This window comes from Rhinatrema bivittatum, chromosome 2, assembly GCF_901001135.1.
Source record: "Rhinatrema bivittatum chromosome 2, aRhiBiv1.1, whole genome shotgun sequence".
NCBI classification, from domain to species: Eukaryota; Metazoa; Chordata; class Amphibia; order Gymnophiona; family Rhinatrematidae; genus Rhinatrema; species Rhinatrema bivittatum.
Window position 1 is genome coordinate 736,120,524 of NC_042616.1, and position 21,276 is coordinate 736,141,799.

General features: G+C 42.3%; 1 protein-coding gene across 1 annotated transcript in view; it reads left to right on the forward strand.

Moving 5' to 3' along the window:
* The first annotated feature begins 11,574 nt into the window (after positions 1-11,574).
* The window catches only part of EMC2 (ER membrane protein complex subunit 2), a 235,768-nt gene continuing 226,066 nt past the window's right edge, over positions 11,575-21,276 (forward strand). The window contains exon 1 of the mRNA XM_029591902.1: positions 11,575-11,725. Coding sequence (XP_029447762.1) covers positions 11,578-11,725 — 148 coding nt within the window. The 5' untranslated portion in view covers positions 11,575-11,577. The remainder of the gene's footprint in view (positions 11,726-21,276) is intronic.

Consider the following 21,276-nt stretch of genomic DNA (forward strand, 5'->3'; position numbering starts at 1 on the left):
TTCCAGAGCTTTATTGTGCGTTGAGTGAAAAAGAATTTTCTCCGATTAGTCTTAAAGGTGCTACTTGTTAACTTCATGGAATGCCCCCTAGTCCTTCTATTATTCGAAAGTGTAAATAACCGATTCACATCTACTCATTCAAGACCTCTCATGATCTTAAAGACCTCTACCATATCCCCACTCAGTCGTTTCTTCTCCAAGCTGAACAGCCCTAACCTCTTCAGCCTTTCCTCATAGGGGAGATGTTCCATCCCCTTTATCATTTGGTTGCCCTTCTCTGTACCTTCTCCATCACAACTATATCTTTCTTGAGATACGGCGACCAGAATTGTACACAGTATTCCAGTTGCGGTCTCACCATGGAGCGATATAGAGGCATTATAACATTTTCCGTTTTATTAACCATTCCCTTCCTAATAATTCCTAACATTCTGTTTGCTTTTTTGACTGCTGCAGCACACTGAGCTGACGATTTTAAAGTATTATCCACTAAGATGCATAGATCTTTTTCCTGGGTGGTAGCTCCTAATATGGAACCTAACATCATGTAACTACAGCAAGGGTTATTTTTCCCTACATGCAACACCTTGCACTTGTCCACATTACATTTCATCTGCCATTTGGATGCCCAATCTTCCAGTCTTGCAAGGTCCTCCTATAATGTATCACAATCCGCTTGTGATTTAACTACTCTGAATAATTTTGTATCATCCGCAAATTTGATAATCTCACTCATCGTATTCCTTTCCAGATCATTTATATATATATATTGAAAAGCACCGGTCCAAGTACAGATCCCTGAGGCACTCCACTGTTTACCCTTTTCCACTGAGAAAATTGACCATTTAATCCTACTCTCTGTTTCCTGTCTTTTAACCAGTTTGTAATCCATGAAAGGACATCGCCTCCTATCTCATGACTTTTTAGTTTTCGTAGAAGCCTCTCATGAGGGACTTTGTCAAACGCCTTCTGAAAATCCAAATACACTACATCTACCGGTTCACCTTTATCCACGTGTTTATTAACCCCTTCAAAAATATGAAGCAGATTTGTTAGGCAAGACTTCCCTTGGGTAAATCCATGTTGACTGTGTTCCATTAAACCATGTTTTTCTATATGCTCTATGATTTTGATCTTGAGAATAGTTTCCACTATTTTTCCCGGCAATGAAGTCAGGCTCACTGGTCTATAGTTACCTGGATCGCCCCTGGAGCCTTTTTTAAATATTGGGGTTACATTGGCCACCTACCAGTCTTCAGGTACAATGGGATGATTTTAATGATAGGTTACAAATTTTAACTAATAGATCAGACATTTCATTTTTTAATTCCTTCAGTAGCCTAGGATGCATACCATCTTGTCCAGGTGATTTGTTGCTCTTTAGTTTGTCAATCTGGCCTACTACATCTTCCAGGTTCACAGTGATTTCGTTCAATTTGTCTGACTCATCACCCCTGATAACCATTTCCAGAACTAGTATCTCCCCCAACATCCTCATTAGTAAACACGGAAGCAAGAATTCATTTAGTCTTTCTGCAATGGCCTTATCTTCCTTCAGAGCCCCTTTAACCCCTCTGTCATCTAATGGTCCAACCGACTCCTTCGCAGGTTTCTTAAGAACATAAGAAATTGCCATGCTTGGTCAGACCAAGGGTCCATCAAGCCTAGCATCCTGTTTCCAACAGAGGCCCAAAACCAGGCCACAAGAACCTGGCAATTACCCAAACACTAAGAAGATCCCATGCTACTATTGCAATTAATAGTAGTGGCTATTCTCTAAGTCAAATTGATTAATAGTCATTAATGGACTTCTCCTCCAATAACTTATCCAAACCTTTTTTGAACCCAGCTACACTAACTGCACTAACCACATCCTCTGGCAACAAATTCCAGAGCTTTATTGTGTGTTGAGTGAAAAAGAATTTTCTCTGATTAGTCTTAAATGTGTTACTTGCTAACTTCATGGAATGCTTCGGATATATTTAAAAAAGTTTTTATTATGAGATTTTGCCTCTATGGCCAACTTCAATTCAAATTCTCTCTTTGCCTGTCTTATTAATGTTTTACACTTAACTTGACAATGCTTATGCTTTATCCTATTTTCTTCAGATGGATCCTTCTTCAAATTTTTGAAGGATGTTTTTTTTGGCTAAAATACCTCTTTCACCTCACCTTTTAACCATGACGGTAATTGTTTTGTCTTCCTTCCAAGGTCACTGTGTCCCATTAAACCATGTCCACCTAAATGTTTTGTGATTTTATTCTTTATAACATTTTCCCTGATTTTTCCCAGCACTGAAGCCAGGCTCACTGGTCTATAGTTTCCCAGATCAACCCTGGAGCCCTTTTTAAATATTGGGGTTACTTTGGCCATCTTCCCAATCTTTAGGTACAACGGATGATTTAATGATAGGTTACAGTTTAATTGAAATAGCTCTAAAATTTCATTTTTTTTAGTTTTCAGAACCCTTGGGTGTATAACATCCAGTCCAGGTGATTTACTACTCTTCAGTTTGTCAATCTGGCCTACCTCATCTTCCAGGTTCACTGTGATTTGGATCAGTTCATCTGAATCATCACCTTTGAAAACCCGTCTCCGGAACGTGTATCTCCCCAACATCCTCTTCAGTAAACACCAAAGCAAAAAAAATATTTTAGTCTTTGCAAAATGGCCTTATCTTCCCTAATTGCCCCTTTAACCCCCTCAATCATCTAATGGTCCAACCGATTTCCTCACAGGCTTTCTGCTCTGAAAATATTTTTTAAAGTTTTTATTGTGAGTTTTTGCCTCTATGGATAACTTCTTTTCAAATTCTCTCTTAGCCTGCTTATCAATGTCTTATATTTAACTTGCCAATGTTTATGCTTTATCCTATTTTTTTCTGATGGATCCCTCTTCCAATTTTTGAATGAAGATCTTTTGATACATCTGGTCTGTGCTTCTAGGATCATATTTTTTAACAATGTCCTCGCCTGTTGCACACTTTTTATCTTTGTAACTGCAGCTTTCAGTTTTTTATTTTTTAAACTATTGTTTTCAATTTTATAAAAGTTTCCCTTTTGAAAATTTAGATCTAGAGCCGTGGATTTACTTACTGTCCCCCCTTCCAGTCATTAATTCAAATTTGATCATATTATGATTTACTATTGCCAAGCAGCCCCACCACTGTTACCTCTCTCACCAAATCCTGCACTCCACTGAGAATAAATCTAAAATTGCTCCCTCTCTTTTTAGTTCCTGAACCAATTGTTCCATAAAACTGTCATTTATCCATCCAGGAACTTTATCTCTCTAGCATGTCAAGATGTTTCACTTACACAGTCAATATTGGGGTAATTGAAATTTCCCATTACTGTACTACCAATTTGCTTAGCTTTCCTAATATCTTTTAGCATTTCACTGTCCATCTCACCATCTTGGCTAGGTAGATGGAAGCATACATTATCACTATACTCTTCCCCAACACACAAGGGGTTTGTACCCATAAAGATTTGATTGTGCATTTAGTCTCTTGCAGGATCTTTATCCAAGATGCTCCCTCTCTGTCACTGCAATATAATTTGTATCCTGGTATAGCATTATCCCATTTTATTTTCTTTCCAGGATGTCTCTGAGATGCCAATTAAGTCTATGTCATCATTACTGCTATACACTCTAATTCTCCCATCTTACTTCTCAGACTTCTGGCATTAGCATACAAACATTTCAAAGTGTGTTTTTTGTTTGTATTAACTTTCTGCTTTTCAAATTTCCAGAATACAGTGATAATCTAAAAATTCCTGAAAGTCATTACATACTACTTTATCCAATAGCTTTGCTAAAAATTGAATATTTGAGACTGGGTAGTAGATTTCTTGTTTATTCTTCACCAAGTTAAGTTTCTTCAAGAGTTGCATATTTACTGCTATCTTGAATGCCTAGGAGACCTTCCCCTCTCTTAATGAAGTGATAATACAAGCACTAATAGAGTCCGGGCATGCTTCCTTATTTGAACGTACCAAGCTGCCAGGACATGGGTCTTCCACCTTTTAGCAAAAATAGACTCAAGATGGATTACAATCAAATTTAGGATATCTCTCTAAAGTTAAGCCAGTTGAGGAAGGATGGGGACATGACATCTGAATGCTGAAAGTCTTGCTACACCATAAATTCATGGATCTTTGAAACTTCCTCTGAAAAAATAGGCTGCAAATGATTCACATTCAAGGTGTGTATCATTAGAACCAAATGAGGCTATAAAAAGATTTAACAGATACTGCACTTCTCTGAAAAAGTTCTTTAAGAGGACTAACTGAAGCCTGGACTGTAGTAGAAAGATAACGATTACTTAGCTGACATTATTATTTATTTTAATTTTTATATACCGAAATTCCTGTATAAGATACAAATCAGACATAATTGCAGATCTATATAGCTTGACATGATGTTATAAATTTATCTTCTGAAATGGTCGTTGACTATTATGCCATTATTTTTTCTCTAGAAGACATGCAATTTGCTTTAAATCGTGGAGCTTCATTTGAGAACCAAAGCACAAGTCTTTGCTTGTGTCAGTTTGCTGGTTCTTCATAGGGGCCAATTTATCTAATATTTCTTTAATTCTTACATTCCAGATCCCAACCTGGCAATGCACAGAAATATTTTCAAACAAATAAGAGTGGTCCTGAAAGCTCTCAAAAATGCAATTAGAGTCAAACTTACCTCATCTCATTTATTTATTTATTTAATCTGTTTATATACCGAACATTTGCGTTTACTTCTCTCACATCCTCTATGATAATGGATTTAGGACCAAAGTTATAAACATAGACAGTTAAAAATAATTAGGTAATCAGCCTAGGAGGACTGTTAAGCTCCTCAGTTAACTTGGGAGAAGTAGACTCCTGCACAATCTGGGGGACAATTGTTATATTTGCTGGCTCACTCACACCCCGCCGCCAAGCCATGCAGGTCCTGCTGCTCCAAGAGGCCCTAATTCTGCCCACCCCATGCGGCTAGAGACAATACCGTCGACCACCAGGCTCTCCTCTAGGTGCGCGTGTGCGACAACATTTAAAGGCCCCACGGCAGGAACAATGCTGGCCAGCACCTCTTGATGATGTCAAACGGCCAGGTATTTAAACCTCAACCGTGCAATGCTACAGTGTCTAAGCAATGGGTCGACTAACTTAGTGTAAGTGCCTGTCTCAGCATCCTTCATCTTCCAACTTTGCCTTCATCTTCAGCCTTTGCCTAGCTTTGTCTTCGTCTCTCCAGCCTGCCTCCATGTCTTCAGTCTTGTCCAGCCTTGCCCAGACTACCACGCTCTCCTCCCTCAGATGGGACACTTGGTACTGACCTTAGCCTGGTCTCTCCTTACTTTACATGCCGCCTGTCTCTGTCCATTGCCTGGATTCTCGTTATCCCTGCTTGTCGCCTGCTTCCGACCTCAGCCTGAACCGGGGTCTACTCTTCCCCCTGTGCCCCAGAGGACTGCTATCTAAGACTGCCAGCCCCCGGAACCTAAGGCTGTTATAGGTGAACCACCAGTTCAGTCTCTGCTCTGTCCACTCTGCCAGTTGACAGTGAGGACTTACAGGGCCTTCTCTGTAGGTAGCATTAATCTCACTCCAACACAATGGCCCACAATCCTAAGAGGAATATACTAAAAAATGGTCCTTAAATTTGACCATAATCCATATCCATCCCTGATATAATACGCCTTGCCTATCACCATGAGAGGGAGTGTACAGGAAACTACCTCAGAATACCTAAGGGACTGGTCACAACTATCTGGCCCAGTCCTCCTTAAGGAGCAGCCCCCGTAGAGATTCTGGATGAAGGGAGACTTCCCTCACCATACTATAAGGAGTCAAGGCCCAGAAGGGCTAGACAGGCCTCGGGGTGCAGCCAGGAACTCAGCCTATGCGAAGACCTTCCATGTTTAATGTTTGAGTGCTATCAGAACTGCAAGCACTATTCATTGTAAATAAAATTGCACAAAAGGAAAAACCCAGAGTGTGCCTCCTTATTCTTCCTGTTTTCCAAGACACTCTTGCCTAAGCTATCACATATTCTGGCAGCAGTGGGACCTTCTGGTCTAAGTGGAAAGCACAGACAGAAGCCTCCAGCCACAGCAAGAGAAAAAAATAAAAACTCTATAGAATCTTTGTTTTTTTCCTGGGGTTTCCCTGTTTCACTCACTCAGCATATGTTACAATAGGCCAAGGGGACTAGCTCCACCTGTGCAGTTAGGGTCCAAGCAATCAGTAAAGCCCAGACAGGCCAGGGTTGTTTTTCTTCCTCTCTCCTTCCCCTGGAGATATATACAGTTTGGAGGCAGTTGGAAAAACAGGGACGATGGAGCAGGTGGCACAGCTCTTTGCGGCAGGGCAGCAACAACTACAGAATGCTGTGTAAAATTAAATAGGCCAGAAGCAGTTGCTACAAAAACAGGTTATGCAGCAGCAAGCGGTGTTAACTCAGATAGCACAGGCAAGGCAAACCTCCATAACCAGTTCATCTCCCTTGTCACCAGTAATACTTAAGATGATCCCAGGAGAAGATCACAATTGTTTCCTATAAAGTTTTGAATGCACAGCTTGACTGGCAGGCTGGCCAGAAGATAGATGGACTACTATCTGAGGAATCTATTCACCGGGAGTAGGCAAGATGCCTTCCAAACTGCCAGTCTGGAAGAGAGGGCCACATATCAGGAAGTCATAGCCGCCATCTTAGAGAGATCAGGACTCACCTCACAAGCCTACTGACAGTGATTTCAGCAAGAAATTTTCAGCCTGGGGAAAACCCAAAGAACCTATTCCATAGACTCAAGGATGTCGCTTGGAAATGGCTGCACCTGGAAGGGAAGACTGGGGTGGAGGTAGCCAAAGAGGTTCTGCTGGAACAGTTCCTAGACAGGCTAGAATGCCTTACGCTTGATAAGACATTGCAAATGGAGGAGGCCTATTACGAGGCCCAGACTATGCCTGAGTTGCCATGGTCCCCAGAGAAGCCACTTGACCTGGGTAGAGGATGATGGAGTCCTAAGAGCCAGAGGCTCCGACAATCAGTAGAAGATCCAGCAGCATTTTCACCTCAACCAGACCGATATATTTTAGCTGTGGAGAAAGGGGCCATTTGGTCAGAGACTGTTCCCGCAGGGAAGATGAGCCAATGAATATTACCTTCCAGAATGTCATGCCAAGCCCCTTTGAAAGGGAAAATGGGGGTGTTCTGGAGAGCTGCAGATGAGCCCAGAGGGAGGAGGAGTCCTTTATATGGACCCGGGAATATATACAGAGGCTGTCAGTTGCTCCAGTGTTCAGCATCAACGAGGCCCTCCCTTGCGGGGTCCTCTCCTCTGAGCTGCAATCAGGTTTACCCTGAGAAGGAAACAAAAGAACAACTTCTGTAACGACCCAATGCTACCTTTGTTTTTCCACACAGGCCCTTCCTTCTCTGCACTGTCTTCTTAAGTTGGGGCGGGGGAGACCTCTGCAGTGACCTTTCATTGTCTCTGGCTTCATTACTTCAGGCTTCTTCACTTTAGGATTCTTCAAGCTTCAAGACTTAGGTACGTTTTACCTATTGTTTTGGGTATCCAATTTACAGAGGTCTCAAAACTTGATGCATTCTCGTTGCTCCAAGTGGATGAGCTAATTGATTATCATGGGTTAGCACAGTATATTTCTACCCTAGACCTCATGAAAGGGTATTAGCAGGTCCCTCTCATGAGAGCGGCAATGGAGAAGAATGTGTTCTCTAAGCCAGATGGACTCGTCCAGTTTATCATTCTCCTATTTGGAATCCACGGAGCCCCTGCAACATTTCAATACTTAGATGACTGTCTGTTGTGCCCATATCAATGTCATGCAGCCACCTATTTGGATAACATTGTGGTATACAGCCCAGACTGGAGGACATATTTAATCCAACTCCAAGCTGTATTAACAAGCCTAAAGAAATCAGGTCAGCCAATCCCAAGTAGTACCTGCTGGGAGGGCAAGAAGTCCAGTATATTGGCTATACCCTTGAGCAGGGGAAGGTTCACCTGCAGATGCGAAAGGTTGAGACAATCACATGTGTGCCAGTCCTGCAAACAAAAGTGAAAATGAGGGCTTTCCTAAACCTCATGGGCTATTACATGAGATTCATACCCAGTTACTCAGAGAAGGCAGAAACTCTCTGAGTAACCTCTCTTAGTGAAGAAAACCCCTGATAAGGTCTTCCAGGCCCTGAAAGAAACATTATGCTCTGAACTAGTCCTGGTAAGTCTGAATTTCACAAACTCTTCATGGTCAAAACCAATGCCTCAGAGATAGGCCTTGGAGGAGTCTTGGTCCAAGGAAAGGAGGGTCAAGAACACCCTGTGGCATACATTAGCCAGAAGCCGAGGTCGCAGGTGAGCCAATATTCATCAATAGAGAAGAAAGCCTTGATAGTCAAGTGGGCATTTAGAGGCCTTTCAGTACTACCTGCTAGGATGGCAAATCATGCTCGTGACAGATCATCGAACCCTCCTATGGATAAACAGAAATAAGGAATCCAATGCGAGGGTGATGAGATGGTTCTTAGCCCTACAAACTTTCAACTATAATATCCGACATATGTCAGGAAAGGAAAATTCCAATGCAAATTTCTTAGAGAGGTGTCTCTAGTATAGGCAGGCACTCACCCTAGTAAGGATGAGCTGAGGGGGAGGTTATGTGAGGGAATGTATAGGAAATTCCCTCAGAATACCTTAGGGGACCAGCTACAGCTATCTGGCCAGGTCCTCCTTAAGGACCAGCCTCGCAAGGGCTTCTGGGTGAAGGAAGGCTCCCCTGCCCATACTATAATGAGTCAGGGACCACAAGGGTCAGACAGACCTTGGGAGAAGACAGGAACCCAATCTATGTGAAAAACTGCTAGGTTTAATGCTTGAATGCTACCAGAACTGCAAGTTGAGTTACATTATTTTTTGTTTTGATTTTCACTGTAAATACAATTGCCCATAAGGAAACAGCCAGAGTCTGATTCCTTATTCCTCCTGCCTCTTTCCCAAACTGCTGTCCTTATATATTCCAGTGAAAAGAATTACTCCCAGAAAGTCAGACATAATTGTTATGATTAATGGTGTTTGGGTGGATCCTTGGACACTGTGGCAGCTGACCACGCCCACGGGGGGCAGTTCCGTGAGGGACCACGGTGTCAGGCTAGACTCCGGACAGACAAACACAGATTTGAATCTTTTATTAGACAGCGTGAATGACCACCAGAGGTGGTAGTTGTGAGTAGTGGTTGCAGAGCCCGGCTGGGCGCATCTCACACAGAACGCTGGAACAGCGGATCCTCGGCAAGGCAGTGCTGTAGTGGAAAGAGACTGAGAGTTATGAGCACACAATAAGATTAACATTCAGAGTCCCAATGTAGAAATAGGAGATGCTCCGAGACAGGGAGAGCAGGCCCTTGAGGAGCGAGTACATGATCCCTTAGAGCAGAGAGACTTGGTAGCGTTGTACTCACTTAACAGTTACAGAGATTCCACTAGACGAGAGGTTTGGCACCAGAGCAGAGAGCAGGCCCTCGAGGAGCGAGTACCGGCTTCCTGATAGCACCTGAAAGAAGCAAAAAGGCCCCAAGGGGCGGGTACCCCATTAGGGACCCCGAAGGGTAGTAAGAGTTCCATATAACGCTGGAGTGGCAGAGTAGCTTAGGAACGGAGAGAGAATCCCATCTGTACGAATCCTGTTGCTAACTCAATGAGCTAGCAAATATTGTAGGCAGATATACTCGAAAGACATGACATCAGAACAGGGGGACGCCCCTGAGGTTCGCGCCAACGTAGAGTTAAAGATGAGGGCAGCGTGCACGCGCGTGCCCTAGAGGTACCTTGAAGGAGAATGGCGGGAGGCTGCACCAAAGCCGGTCCGGGGATGCTGGAGAGAACGGCAAGCAGATGCCGCAGCGGACATCAGTCCAAGGTGAGCGGGAGGAGCCAAAGAGTGAGGCGAAGCCGCCGAAGACCGACGGACGCAACAATAATTGCACACATGTATTCTTGAAATATGTGGAACCAAAAAACATACTCATCAGAATCCTCATGTCCCCTTTATATTTCCTGAAAGTTTGGTATGGATCAGATAGAAAACAAAAAAAAGTTATTTTGTAGAGTAATAGCTCTCACATATTTGTTGAATACCTAGATCTTCCAAACAATATCTCTGTCTTGATCCTCATGGACTTCCCGACATGAAAATTTGGTGTGAATGCAGAATGGCTGCAAAACCAAAAAGATACTATAGAACGACACTTTGTGGATTAGGTGGGACTAAAAAAAAACAAAACATGCATCATACTTCTCTTTGCCCCCATGACATACCTTGAAAATTTGGTGTGAATAGGACACTGAATGGGAATATTATTAGTGGATGACAGGTGCATGCAGGCACGCACACGTGCACACACAAACACACAATGATCACATAAACCTCTTCTTTTAGAAAATAATTTTAAAATGTGTTTGGAATATCCCCCTTTTCTTGATTTATTTAGTCTTAGCCCTTGGAGAAGACATGGGGGAGATGATCATTTTATGGCTGCCTCTACACCGCAAACCTTCTGCTCCTCCAAAGCACCTCATATTTGTTGGTTAATTCACCATGGGTCAAAACTGTGGGATGTGGTATGAGATGTCCAACACCACTGGTCTGCTAGACACTCTGTAGACTGGCATTCCAGCTGTACTAGAATCCAACTTTAGCTTTTAAAGTTCATCTTTTACTTTATTCCCTACTTTGAATGTCACTACACATCACTGATAGCTGCTACCATAAAGACCCACATACACGCCGAAGCAATACCGTGCGTTGGCCACAGCACATGGCTAAATACACGACTGAATATGCGTATTAGCATGCGTACATAACCCTCGATGCAAAATGGGGGTTAGCACGTCCAAAACGTGTGTCCAATAGAGCATGCAGGTAATAGCACTCATCTCATGTAAATTCATGTTGATGAGGCTAGTACCTATTTCCGATTAAAAATAAAATTGCGCCCCATGCGCACATTTCAACCCACAAAAATTAACGCCTGCAAAAAATTACAGAAAAGCAGAAAATACTGCTTTACTCTTCCTCTGATTTAATATCGTTGCGATATTGTTGGAGGAAACGAAAACGGAGAATTAAAAAAAAAAAAGTCAGTGGTCAGGTTAAGAAGTGGGAAGCTCAATTAACGAGAATCCATTTTCCTAAGCCGTGGCTATGCATTTCAATTTTTTTTAAAATTTGAAAACAAATATTTAAAAATATAAATATTTTATAATGGACTGGACACACTGAAACCTGTGGGTAATATGTATACACACTCATTTCCAATATTAGTTACTCAAATAGAAATGCTGAACAATCGAGGAGCCCCCCCACATACTCCATCATATTCATTCTCTAGATAAACGGAACAGTCTCCTATTCTTCGTATGCTTTTAGGAAATTAATAATGTTATGCCAGAATTTTGTTTTGTGAGCGAATATTGCTTATAACTAAAGGCTAACAGTTTCCTACAGACAAAGTAACCCATGCAACAGAAAACGTCTTCTCGCGCTCAGGAAATGATCACTCATCGACAGGCAATACGTCACTGCGTACTGTGCGTCGAGGATTTCTGCATGAGGGCGAGAGGCAACGCTCTACGATCACGTGACCAAGGGCGCCCGAAAATGGCGAAGGTTTCTGAGCTTTACGATGTGACCTGGGAAGGTAAATGTTTGACCGGGCTGGGGGAGGTCATGGCGGTGAGATTTAAATCTTCCCGATGCGGCTATTATACCAGCGGTTTTGAGCCGTCACCACATGTTCCTCCCTGCCTGCGCTATGCGTGTTTGACTTCTGCTCCGTTTTGTCTGAGCGTAAGCGCACCGAGGTGACGCACAGGGGGCGTGGCTGATTCACGCAGTCACTGTAACCTTTGAGAAAATGTTTTGTATGTTCGCTGTTATGCGTGCGTTTCCTTGCCCAATCCATCGACGGATGGTAGTGGGTGTTGGGGGGATTATTGTTCTGATGCTGTCGTACCTGGTAGTTAACTTTAAACGAAACGGCAGCAGTTGTCCCGGTGTATCAAATTTAATTGCTTATTTTGCCTTTTTCTGGCGTAGCCTTGCGGACATGATGCACGTACTTGTTTTTAGACTGGGAAATCCACATAGAAGATAGATTTGTTACTTTAGGAATAATCCGTTCTTGAGGCCTTTTTGCCTTGTGACCCTCTGGGTACTCGAAATATTTGTAGGGTTTAAACGTTAAAGGAAAGAGCAGAAATAATAGCTTACAGGCCAATACAGTACCCGCGATTGGACGTGCGTTTTCGACGCGCTAGCATTACCCCTTAATCAGTAAGAGGTTGAAAACGCGCGTCCAACCCCCCCCCCGAACCTAATAGCGCTCGCAACATGCAAATGCATGTTGATGGCCCTATTAGGTATTCCCGCGTGATTCAGAAAGCAAAATGTGCAGCCAAGCCGCACATTTTTCTTTCAGAAATTAGCAACTTTTACTGTATCGGCCCGTTAGTTCGGTGTATAAGAACATAAGAAAATGCCATACTGGGTCAGACCAAGGGTCCATCAAGCCCAGCATCCTGTTTCCAACAGTGGCCAATCCAGGCCATAAGAACCTGGCAAGTACCCAAAAACTAAGTCTATTCCATGTAACCATTGCTAATGGCAGTGGCTATTTTGTAAGTGAACTTAATAGCAGGTAATGGACTTCTCCTCCAAGAACTTATCCAATCCTTTTTTAAACACAGCTATACTAACTGCACGAACCACATTCTCTGGCAACAAATTCCAGAGTTTAATTGTGCGCTGAGTGAAAAAGAACTTTCTCCGATTAGTTTTAAATGTGCCCCATTCTAACTTCATGGAGTGCCCCCTAGTCTTTCTACTATCCGAAAGAGTAAATAACCGATTCACATCTACCCGTTCTAGACCTCTCCCCAAAGAAGGGACTAGAAAACAACCTTCGATAGGTAGTAGGGAAATTGTAGTTGGGTAGATACCACACCATTTACAGAAGGGAGTGGAATTAGCACAGCTAAAAATGGTAAAACTATGGGATACATCCTAGAACTTCCCAAACCTATCTTATGTTCTATTCTAGGGACCCCACAGCCAGTTGGATTTTCAGACTATCCACTATAAATATGAATGAGATAAATTTGCATGTCATGGAGTTTCCACATATGCAGATTTATTTCATGCATATTCATGGTGTCTATTCTTGAAAACCCAACTTGACTGTACCTAGGACAAGTTTGGGAAGCCCTGTTAAAGGAAATCAGAGATATTCTCTGTAACCTCCTCTAAGTTCCTTTATGCCCCTTTATGTTATCTGTTATTTGTTTCAATGTAAACCGCCCATCGAGGCGTCAGTTTTATTTCCTTGTAAACCGGTGTGATATGTATATTATACAGGAACATCGGTATAAAAACTAAAAATAAATAAATACATATTCTTTGGAGGTAATTTACTAAAGATTTTTCTCCAGTCTATCAATGGGAGATATGTTTATTAAACTGGGCTCTTTGGATGACTGAAATTTTGATTGTGGACTTGCACTGGCTGTGGTATTATACTTGTATTTTAGGAAAATATGTGACATTACTGTGTAGGAAGAAGGGGGGGGGGGGGGTCAGTGGAGTGCCCTGGAATAGGTCATGGCATTTGTACTTTTTAGTTATTTTGTGAGTAGTTATTAGGAAAAGTTTATTTTTAACAGATGACGCTGAACAGACATCCTTAGGAGAGCAGACTGATAAAGAAGCAATCTAGTGAAGTTTAAGGAATGGTCTATTGCTTGGGAACCAAATTGCAATACAAAAAAGTGCAATCATGCATTTGGAGCACATAAATCCAAAGAAGCAATATATGATTGGGTAAGGTACTAGGAGCAGGAGAAAGATTTTCCATATTGAGCCAGACCAAAGATCCATCCTTTGTCCAACAGTGGTTAATCAGGTCACTGCCTGGCAGGATCTCAAAAGGTTGATAGATTCCAAGCTGCTTATTCCAGGGATAAGCAATATATTTCCCTAAGTCCACTTTAATAATGGTTTTTGGACTTTACTTCCAGGAACTTGTCCAAATTGTTTTTAAACCCAGCTACACTAACAATTTTTACCACATCCTCTGGCAATGAGTTACAGAGCTTACCGTAATTATGCATTGAGTAAAAAAAATATTTTCTCCTATTTCTTTTAAAAGTATTACCTAGTAATTTCATTGCATGTCCTCTAGTCTTGGTACTTTTTTGAAAGAGTAAACAATAGATTCATATTTACCAGTTCCACTCCATTCATTATTGTATAGACCTCAATCAGATCTGCCCTAAGTTGACTTCTCCAAGCTGAAGAATATTAACATCTTTAGCTTTTCTTGACAGAGGAATTGTTCCATCTCCTTCCATCATTTTGGTTACCCTTCTCTGTACCTTTTTTAATTCTGCTATATCTTTTTTGAGATGCAATGACCAGAATTACACACAATTATTCACCTTAGAGGGATACAGAGACATTATATTCTCTGTTTTATTCTCCATTCCTTTCCTAATAATTCCTAGCATTGATTTCTTTCTAGGCTGCTGCCGCACACTGAGTAGAAGATTTCAATATAGTATCTATGATGATGCCTTGTTCCTTTTCCTGGGTGGTGACTAATGTGGAACCTTGCATTGTGTAGCTATAATTTGGGTTACTCTTTTCTTTGTGCATCTGGGTGATCATTTCTAATGATACTAAGATAGTGAAACAATGTAACAAGGTGGAGGCTACAGCTGGTAGAAGATTACTTTGCATTGGGAGGGCCAAACAAGCAGGAAAAAAGGAGGTATTGATCCTGTATGTGTGTACCTGAAGCAATGAAGGGTGAAGTGACTTGCCTAAGGTCACAAAGAGCATCAGTGGGAGCAAAGGTGCCAGCTCTGTGGTTGCTTAAAACACTCCCAATACTGAGCAAATTCCTTCACTCTATCCAGGGAGGAGTAATTTGTGTTGTGCTTAGCACCCCCAGATATATTGAAAAATTGGCTCTCATGAGTGAGAGAAGTGGGATTTAAGCCCTAGCTTCCCTGATTCTCAGCTCACTGCTCTAGCCACTAGAGCACTCCAGCACTTCATTGAAATTAAAAATCTGCTGTGCTAATTCCATGCTGTCTTGAATTGTTTTACTGTTTTAGTTTATAGTTCACGCTATGCCTCTACCAACCTTTCCATAAAGAAACATTTTCTAGTGTACTCTTGAATTTACCCCATTTGTGCCTCATTTTTATCTTTGTATTCTAGAATTTTGTTTCCACAAAAAACATTAGCTTTCTTAGCATCTAGACAGATTAATTCAGAAACAGTGGGTTATGCACCTCTACCAGCAGATGGAGACAGAGCAAGCTGACATCACAGTATGCGATGTCAGTATTTTCTGTCTCCAGCAGATGGTGGACTTGCATCTCCCTACTGGGGATTGCTTCAAGTTTTAGAAGGAGAAAGAAAGAAGAAGATTTGTTGCCCCACTTTCCTATGGTGATATCAAATGGTCCTTCCCCCAGTTGAGAATTCCTGAGATGATTTCCATTGACTCTCAGATGAGTGCCCTGGTCCAGTAGCTGGTTTTGTTAGCTGGCGTTGACTTAGCTGTTAAAACAGTTGAGAGGCAATGGGTGCAGGAAATAGAGTGCGGCGGTGATGGTATATGCCCTCTCCTCCCACAGACAGAGACCATCTCTATAGTCAGCCAGGTAAAGCTTAAACAAAAAAAAAAGAGAACAGAGAAGGAGGGTTTTTTGTAGGGCTTCCTACTCCTCTGGTCTCCCTGCTTGACGTGCCTATCTGATGTTCGTTTCCATCCCTGAAGGAGGTTAAGGAACATGGGCCGCCTGGTGGGTTGAGCAGCTCTTTTGGCTAGGCCTTAATTTTAGGCTTTCCTTTGTGCGCTGCATGGTAGGCTGCGGCAACGTTTTCGCATGTTTTTTCCTGCGCGTTAGGCTGCCCTCTTCAGGTCTGTTGGTTCTTGCAAGTGCGTCTGAGTATGTGTCCAGGTTGTGCGTCCACTTTTTGGATGCTTAGATGGTCGCTTGCTTGGGCGTCCAGGTGGTAGCGCTTAACTGTACACATGATTTAGGCTACATTGGGTGCGCTTAAGCACAGGGTTGTGCACTTAGGTTTTGGATCCCTAAGTTTGGGACGCCTAAATTTTGGATGCATATATTTTACAGTGTGAATTCAGCTGGATGCACATTTTTCAGTCGCCTGTTATGCGTACTGATGGCGACTGTAGCTAAGAAACTGAAGTGCCTCTCCCTCTGTCCTGCCTGTCATATTTGGACATATCAGCCTGGAATTTCCTCTAACTTGTGCCAGTGTTGCTTTGAGGCTCAGGGAGAATTACCTTCCTCTGATTTTACTAAACCCTGTCAGGAGGGGTGTCCGACCTTGGAACTCTAACTGGTTCGTCAGCGGGGGAAGGTAGCTCAATGGGCACAGTACAGGTGCCTTCTGGTTTTGGTATGGATCCTTCTGCCTTTTTTTGGGTGGAATTTTTTCAAGGATTGCAATCCTTTCTTCAGGCGCAGTCCTCAGCCCTGACCAATCTTGCCAGGACAGAGTCGCAGGTGGTGACCTCCACATTCCTGCTAAGTGCTGAAGTACACCTAGATTGGCAGCAGGTCTTCCCGATAGGGATCCGGATGGCACGGATGATGAGGCCGATCCTGACTCTCTGGAGGATGGGGAAATTTCTCTGGCACTGGAACCGTATAGGACTATCTTGCGTTTTTTTTTCATAGACATGAGTTACCTGCTTTGATTTCCCAGACATTAAGGATGCTGGGAGTACCTGGGGCTGATTCCATGTCTGAGCCAAAGAAAATCCTATTTGGGTTTCTTTGTGTAAGCCTCTTGAGTTTTTTCCCCCCAGTTATGGAGGCCATTGAAGAATTGATTGATCTTGAATGGGGCGCCCTGTAAGCTAATTTCAAAGGGGGTTGAGTCTTGGAAGGCCTGTACCCCCTGGATCCAGTGGTGAGAGAGCGGTTGCATTTTCAAAAAGTGGACGTGGTTATGTGTGCTGTTTCCACGCAGACTGTTCTTGTGTTTTCCATGCCAGGAAACTGGGAGGGTACTTGATGGGGACACATTGGAAGGAAGACTAGAAGCTGGAAGAGATGGAAGTAGTGCTTGGGAATAAGGAGAAGAGGGGCTTAGTTGCTGAAGCAGAGGAATGAAATGCTGGGGAGGGAGCCGGCTGTCAAGGTACATGTGGGCACCAATGACATAGGAAAAAGTGGGAGAGAGGTTCTGGAAGCCAAATTTAGGATTTTAGGTAGGAAGCTGAAATCCAGAACCTCCAGGGTGGCATTCTCTGAAATGCTCCCTGTTCTATGCGCAGGTCACCAGAGGCAGGCAGAGCTCCAGAGTTTCAATGCGTGGCTGAGACGATGGTGCAGGGAAGAGGGATTCAGCTTTGTAAGGAACTGGGGAAACCTTTGGAGAAAGGGGAGACTTTTCCGAAAGGATGGGCTCTACCTTAACCATTGTGGAACCAAGCTGCTGGCACTAACTTTCAAAAAGGAGATAGAGTAGCTTTAAAACTAGAACAAGGGGGAAAGCCGACAGTCACTCAGCAGTGCATGGTTCAGAGAAATGTATCCTTGAAGGATACTAATGAAACAGGAGAGTTAGGGCATCCCAACAGAGAGGTTCCATTAAAGCAAACATAGTCCATTGCCTATATATAAAAAATCACTGAAGCTAATGATTTCCGAATTATCCCTAACAATTGAAAAGCAGGTTGTTAATACAAACAAAAAACACACTTTGAAACTACAGACTAGTTAGCTTGACTTCAGTGCCAGGAAAAAAATGGAAAGTATTCTAAACATCAAAATCACAGAACATATAGAAAGACATGGTTTAATGGAACAAAGTCAGCATGGCTTTACTCAAGGGCAAGTCTTGGCCTCACAAATCTGCTTCACTTTTTTGAAGGAGTTAATAAACATGTGGATAAAGGTGAACCTGTAGATGTAGTGTACTTGGATTTTCAGAAAGCATTTGTCAAAATTCCTCATGAGAGGCTTCTAGGAAAAATAAAAAGTCATGGGATAGGTGGCGATATCCTTTCGTGGATTACAGACTGGCTAAAAGACAGGAAACAGAGAGTAGGATTAAATGGACAATTTTCTCAGTGGAAGGGTGTGGGCAGAGAGTTACAGTATTTATTTATTTATTTATTTGTGTTTTTCTATACCGGCATTCACGGGAGTACGTATCATGTCGGTTTACATAAAACAAGGGGTGATCAATACATTATAACATACATAACTAAAACATAAGAGTATACATTACAGTAGTATAAAACAAGCGCAACGGAAGAGAAAGTTACAATAAACAGGGGTTATTCTAACTGGGATTAGAGTTAAAGGAAAGATAACAAGTTTAATAAGAATTAGAACATGTAGTGATTGGTTTGTAGTGATTGATTCCGTTAGAAGGGAATGTTCAATTAAGTAATTGTTCTTTAATAAATATTTATTTGATAGAAATGTTCAGTATTGCTGTATTAGATTTTGCTGCAATTGCTGGAAGTGAATCCTTAAGGGTCTGGAAATGCTTTCATGAACAGCCATGTTTTCAGTCTCTTTCTGAAGGTTAGGAGACATGGTTCCTGTCTTAATTCTAAGGGGATTGAGTTCCATAGTGAGGGACCTGCTTGTGGAGAAGGCCCGATCTCTCAATGTTATATGTTGGGTGGTATTGTTGTGTGGTACCTGTAGATATTCTCTATAAGCTTCTCTGATGGGTCTATTGGAGGAGTGTTTTTTTGAGAGCTATTTGTAGATCGAGTGGAAGCCAGCCCATGGATATTCTTGTAGATTGTGGTGAGGGACTTATGAATTATTCTATAATGGATTGGTAACCAGTGAAGGGTCTTTGGAGGACTGGTGTAATGTGATCTCTTCTCCTTTTGTTTGTTAGTATTCTTGCTGCCGTGTTCTGTATCAATTGGAGAGGTTTAGTATGTGCTGATGGGAGGCCTAGAAGAATCGAGTTGCAGTAATCAATTTTAGCAAATATTATTGCTTGGAGCACTGTTCTATAGTCATGGAGTGAAATAGGGGTTTTATCCTTTTTAATACGTGCAGTTTGTGGAAGCAGTCTTTGGTTGTTTGGTTGATAAATGATTTAAAATTTAATCGGTTGTCTATGGAAACTCCTAAATCTCTTACTTTTGAGGTTTGCAAGTTGGCTGGAGGGTTTGTAGTGATTTTGCAATTGTCTGGAGAGATTAGAATGAATTCGCTTTTTGATTGGTTTAGAATTAAATTTAAGCTGGATAAGAGATCGTTGATTTCATGAGAACAATTTTCCCAAAGTTCTAGGGCTTTAGTGATGGATTCTTTAATGGGGATCAGAATCTGGACATCGTCGGCAAATATGAAGTGTTTTAAGGTTCAATTTGTTTAGCAATTGGCAAAGCGGGAGAAGGTATAAGTTTGAAAAGTGTCGGTGAAAGGGAGGAACCCTGCGGAACTCCTTGCGAAGATGGGTATCTGGGGGATTCTTTGTTGTGAATTTTAACCTTGAAACCTCTGTTTTCTAAGAATGTCTTGAACCATGTTAGTGCTGATCCTGCAATACCGATGTTCGCCAGTTGTTTTAGTAATATGGCGTGGTTGACAGTATCGAACGCTGCAGATAGGTCCAATAGAATCAGAAGGAAGGCCTGTCCTTTGTCTAGGCCCAATATAATGTAGTCAATAGTAGTAGAATAGTAGTAGAATAGTAGTAGAATAGGATCAAAAAAGCAAAATCTGCTAGAATCAAGAGGTTTGGCCTTTAAACAAAATGTCTTTATTACGAAAATATAAATTACAAACGTTGTTACGGTCTTGCATAAAGATGAATGAGACCAAGAGAGTAGCATGATCTGTGATATTCCCATCATCAGATTTTTCCAATAAGTCATTTAAATTTAATAGGTAAGAACATAAGAAATTGCCATGCTGAGTCAGACCAAGGGTCCATCAAGCCCAGCATCCTGTTTCCAACAGAGGCCAAAACCAGGCCACAAGAACCGAGGAATTATTCACTGATTTGGGAGCAGGAAGAAAGAAAACTTTCTCAGTAGGAGGAAGTAAAATTTTCTGGAATAAGCAGAACTTCTTTCAGATAAGAAGAAGAAAAGGTCAAACTGTGTAATAAGTGGAATCTTTGGAAAATTAAATAATTAAATAATCTCAGATTTAATGACCTGAGAGAATTTTCAATATTCTCAATTCTACAAGAAGTAACAGACAGATGATGCCTCCTGGAAAGGCTGGGGGACACACCTAACCAACCTAAAGAGTCAATCCCCGAGGAATCAAGACTACTCATCAATGTACTCGAACTTTGGACGATCTGGAAAGCACTCCAAACCTTCTCCACTCAAGTGGTAGGGAAACGACTCATGATTTATACGGACAACCAAGTTGTCATGTTCTACATAAACAAGGAAGGCGGGTCCGGTTCATGGACTCTTGCCGGGAAGCCCTCCGCATACTTCAGTGGGCAGAAACAATGAGCATCTCCCTCCAAGCGACCTACTTGCTGGGTCTAGAGAACACCACAGCGGACCGCCTCAGCCGAATCTTTCATCCACACGAATGGATGATCAATTGGGACGTAGTGGAAAATATATTTCAAAGGTGGGGCTACCCCCACACTCGACCTATTTGCGACAGAGGACAATCGACAAGTTCTCCACTTTTGTTCCATTTACCTCAGCAAGCTTTGGTATGTTCCAGATGCGTTTCTCATTCCATGGACAGAGGGGCTGCTTTACGCTTACCCGCCCATTCCTCTCATCTCCAAAACAATTCAAAAGTGTATTCAAGACGTAGCAGACATGATTCTCATAGCTTCAGCGTGGCCGAGGCAGCCTTGGTACACCTATCTCCTTCGGCTATCCGTAGCCTCCCCGATTCCTCTGGGAACCGACCCAGACCTACTGACACAGGAAGGGGGCGATCTTCTCCACCCGATGCAGCACTCCCTTCACCTAATGGCGTGGAGCTTGAATGGCAAATATTAAGTCACCTTGCATTTCCGGTTCCTATAGAGGATGTACTTATTGCTTCAAGGAAACCTTCCACCAGACGTAATTATAAAGGAAAATGGCACCGTTATTCACAATGGTGTAAGCATCAGAAACTTAACCCTTTCTCGTTGGAGGCGACAGAGATTCTACACTACCTGCATCACCTCTACCAGTCTGGT